This window comes from Triticum aestivum, chromosome 3B (genome assembly GCF_018294505.1).
Source record: "Triticum aestivum cultivar Chinese Spring chromosome 3B, IWGSC CS RefSeq v2.1, whole genome shotgun sequence".
Taxonomy (NCBI): domain Eukaryota; kingdom Viridiplantae; phylum Streptophyta; class Magnoliopsida; order Poales; family Poaceae; genus Triticum; species Triticum aestivum.
Window position 1 is genome coordinate 626,421,521 of NC_057801.1, and position 3,651 is coordinate 626,425,171.

Genomic DNA, 3,651 nt, shown 5'->3' on the forward strand with positions numbered 1-3,651 from the left:
ACAGGAGGCTGTGAGCGCGCGCGATGGGGGATTCGAGCAGCACAAACAAAAAGCACGGCCGGATGAGGTCATGCGCACGATAGCACGAGCGCTGTGCCGATGTCAGTTTCTTAAAAAAAAAATCACGGTGACAGGTCGTCTACCGGATCCGCCTCGCCGCTCGTTGGCCTAGCCTCGCAAGATTCGCGTCACCTCCATGATCTCCATCACCGTTCACCGGATCTGCTACCATCGACTCGTCTCGCTGGCCCCGCCTACCGGCCGGCACCACTGTGGCATCGTCGTTCTCCGTCTGGGATCGGATTAGCGACGATTCTCGGCTCTCGGCTTAGCGACGGTAGGAGTTCCATATACACAACTGTATCATCCTTTGGAATGAAAAATCAGTAAATTATCCTGCTTCCGAAGAGCTCTGTCGCATTATACTGTAACCTAAGCACGTATGTAAATTTTTACCTGTGCCAGAAACACTGCAAATTTGAAACAGACAGCGGGATTTCTTTACTCTGGTCAGGTAAGCAAAGGAGGAGTACACATTCGGGGAAACAGTGAAAACACAGCACAGAACAAAACAACCAAACGGCGTACAGAACTGACACTACCCAACAGCCACTGAAGAACTCGTACGTACACACCAGCGTGAACTACACATCTTGCTAATCAGGCGCCGTACTTATAGCTTCCCATGTCCTCCACGATCATGTCCAGGTCCCTGGAGGGCACGGCCATCGACATTGCCCGGCGGTGGCGCCCCGCCGGCCTCGCGGGCTGCTGCTCGGAGGCGTCCGCCCCAGCCGCGGCGGGCTTCCGCTGCTCGCCGACGCCGTCCGCCGGCACGTCCTCCAGGCTGGCGAAGTTCTCCGGCAGCGAGAACACACTCTGCGACGCCCTCCTCTGGTGCCTCCCCGGCCTCTGCGACATCTTGAAGAGAAACTACTGAGACTGGGGTCGAGGAGACCTCGCTAGCTCTAGCTACTACTACGATGTGAAGCTACCGCCTGCTTGATTGAATTACACGGCACCACCGATGTATATATAGGCCTGCCCAGCGCACGCTCGTTTGCAATTTGTTTTTCCAATTATTTACGAGCCTGTTCACCAGTACTAACAGCGGTACAATTATTGTAACATGGAGTAGTGATTAAATTTGTGAGCGATCTGGCAGTTCCTGGCTCCAAAGGGCATTGACTTTGTGCGTACGTGCATATCCATGGCGCGCGGAGCTGCATGCATGTGCATGTGCATGCGCATGGCTCCTACCCGCCCCGCGCGTCTGGTTAAGGACTTGCTTGTTGGACGTGGCCATCAATTAAGCATGCGAGCATCTTGATGATTACCAGATTAACGTTCGTCTTTGCTGATGTGGTGCTCTCATCTTTGCAAAGTATAGTCAACTTGGCACGTACTGCTGGCTGCTGCTCCCTTGATTGACATGGCTGGCTGCTCAGTACTGTATGTCCTCCGTACGTTTCGGATGTCGCTAGGAAGCTTCCTACGAGCGTAAACAAATGACACTCATGAGGCGCATGTACAGGAATCTCAGGACCGGGCTCGCCATTTTTATTGGCTTAGTGCTTCACTCATGAGCCGCCCTGACATGATTAGCAGAGAGCCACGTGCAAACCGAAGAGGGAATCAACCATGCAATAACAAAACCAAATCATGCACAGTTATCACAAATCGAACTTATTTTCTTAATTAAACGTCTAAGTTATCACAAAAAATGAGCTGGTACGGATCGGGGGTTCCTTGCTAACGGTTCTATACGGAGATACTAGTAATTATTCCCTTGAATTCCAGCACGACATATATCGTCAGTTCTAGCACCATATAGCATAATGCTCCTACACTGTCTAATAAGTGCTTGTTAATTACTTCCTCCGTCCGAAAATACTTGTCATCAAAATGAATAAAAGGGGATGTATCTAGATGTATATTAGTTCTAGATATATCCCTTTTTATCTATTTTGATGACAAGTATTTTCGGACGGAGGGAGTAACCGATTAGAAATTGGTTTGTTCAGTACTGTACCACCATTTCTGTTCCAATAGAATTAGTATTGTTTTTCCAGTTTTTGAGGAAACACATCGTCTCGTTTTGTAGGTGCTACATCTCGAAAGAAACCCCTGATAAAGCTAGCTGGATGTTCTTGCCTACAAGAAAACGAAAAAAAAAATGCCGGGCGGTGTTAACTGTCAGCACAGAGACCCGCATGTTAGCAGATTCCGGAACTCGTAGCCCGCGTCCAGTGCAAGCTCACATGGGTCGATCGACTGGGCCATGATACGCTCGTAACCCACACATGAACAAATCATTGCGTTCCTTTTCCTTCCGAATCATATTATGAGCTTTATTTTATCTTATATATATAGGAGTAACTAGTTTTTTTTAAGAAACACCTGCAATTCTATTCATACTAGTAACTATTACATATACACTGATGCTATACACCAGCCGGAAGAGGGGGGTGGATACAGAGAGAGACTCGTTTCAGAGTGCTAGAAATATTAGCACTTATCGATTAATCAAATCCACAAGTAGATAGTAAGCATGGCAAGGAGAGTATGCAACTAACACCGATACCTAAGCATGTGAGCACGTACAGTATATAGAACTAAGACATCTATGAATACATCATATACAGCTAGCACATGAACAAGCAAAAAGGGGATGAACAAATCATATCCTCCGGTTGGCGGGGCAAACGCGACGGCGCGGCAACAACAGCCTCTGCGTAGTCCGCGAGCTTCTTCTTGGCGGCGACGACGGTCATGGAGTCGATGCAGGGTAGTAGTCAAAGCAGAGGGCGAAGACGGGGACAGATCGGGAGCAATCGCGTCGGAACGCTCCCCAAAAACCTTATTGCCGTTCTCCCGGGCAGGATCTCGAACGACATGGCTCCGGAGGCACCTGCTCTCCTGACCAACCGTGCACGTGGTTGTTGGGATGGGATCCCTAGAAGCAGCATAGTGAAAGGAACAATAGATAATGGCTAGGGTTATGCAGGAGGGATGGAGTGAGTTAGGGTTTACTCCACAGGCCAGCGCGCTCCTTATATAGGCCGTCGGGTAGATGGGCCTGGGCTGAGGCCCACGATTGAGTCCACGAATAACCCACGGTCCAACGTCTTAGACAATGGCACTATCGTTAGCGAATCGTTAATTAATCCATAATTAATTAACCATTTCTGACCAGCAAAAATAAGGCTCGGGTTAGCTCATTCCCGCAACACCCGGCGTGCACGCTTGTCGTGACGAGGTGAGGCGAGGCGGGCGGCGGAGGAGAAGGAGCGCGCGTGTACAACTCCTCTTCCCAAGCTCCCAATGGCATGTGATAGAGCGGCTCTTATAAAGGGTTTTCACTCTTACTACTATAGCAATATGGTACTAAATTTCCCACCACTTGTCATGCACCTAAATGAGCCTTAGAGATTAACCAGGGATTATTGTCTTACATGGGCCAAAGCCCATCTATAATCCAACAATTACCCACCAGATTTCGAGGCACATAATTTTGATATACTCGAATTTTTAGTGGAGATTGTTAAGTTGACCTTCCACCTATAGCAACATGATTAGACTTCTTCACAGTTGAACAATGAACTATGCCTTCAATTGTAGGTTTAGCGTGCGGAAGTTTCACCTATTGTC

The 3,651-nt window shown here is 48.6% G+C and overlaps 1 protein-coding gene across 1 annotated transcript; it reads right to left on the reverse strand.

The window, feature by feature from the left end:
* Positions 1-477: 477 nt before the first annotated feature.
* Positions 478-986, reverse strand: LOC123065894 (uncharacterized). Its single transcript, XM_044489092.1, has one exon. The coding sequence runs from the start codon at positions 919-921 to the stop codon at positions 661-663; it is 261 nt and encodes an 86-aa protein (XP_044345027.1). The 5' UTR covers positions 922-986; the 3' UTR covers positions 478-660.
* Positions 987-3,651: the final 2,665 nt, after the last annotated feature.

Excerpts from the sequence above, each read along its gene's own strand:
- LOC123065894 (XM_044489092.1), bottom strand. The coding sequence starts at position 921 with ATGTCGCAGAGGCCGGGGAGGCACCAGAGGAGGGCGTCGCAGAGTGTG.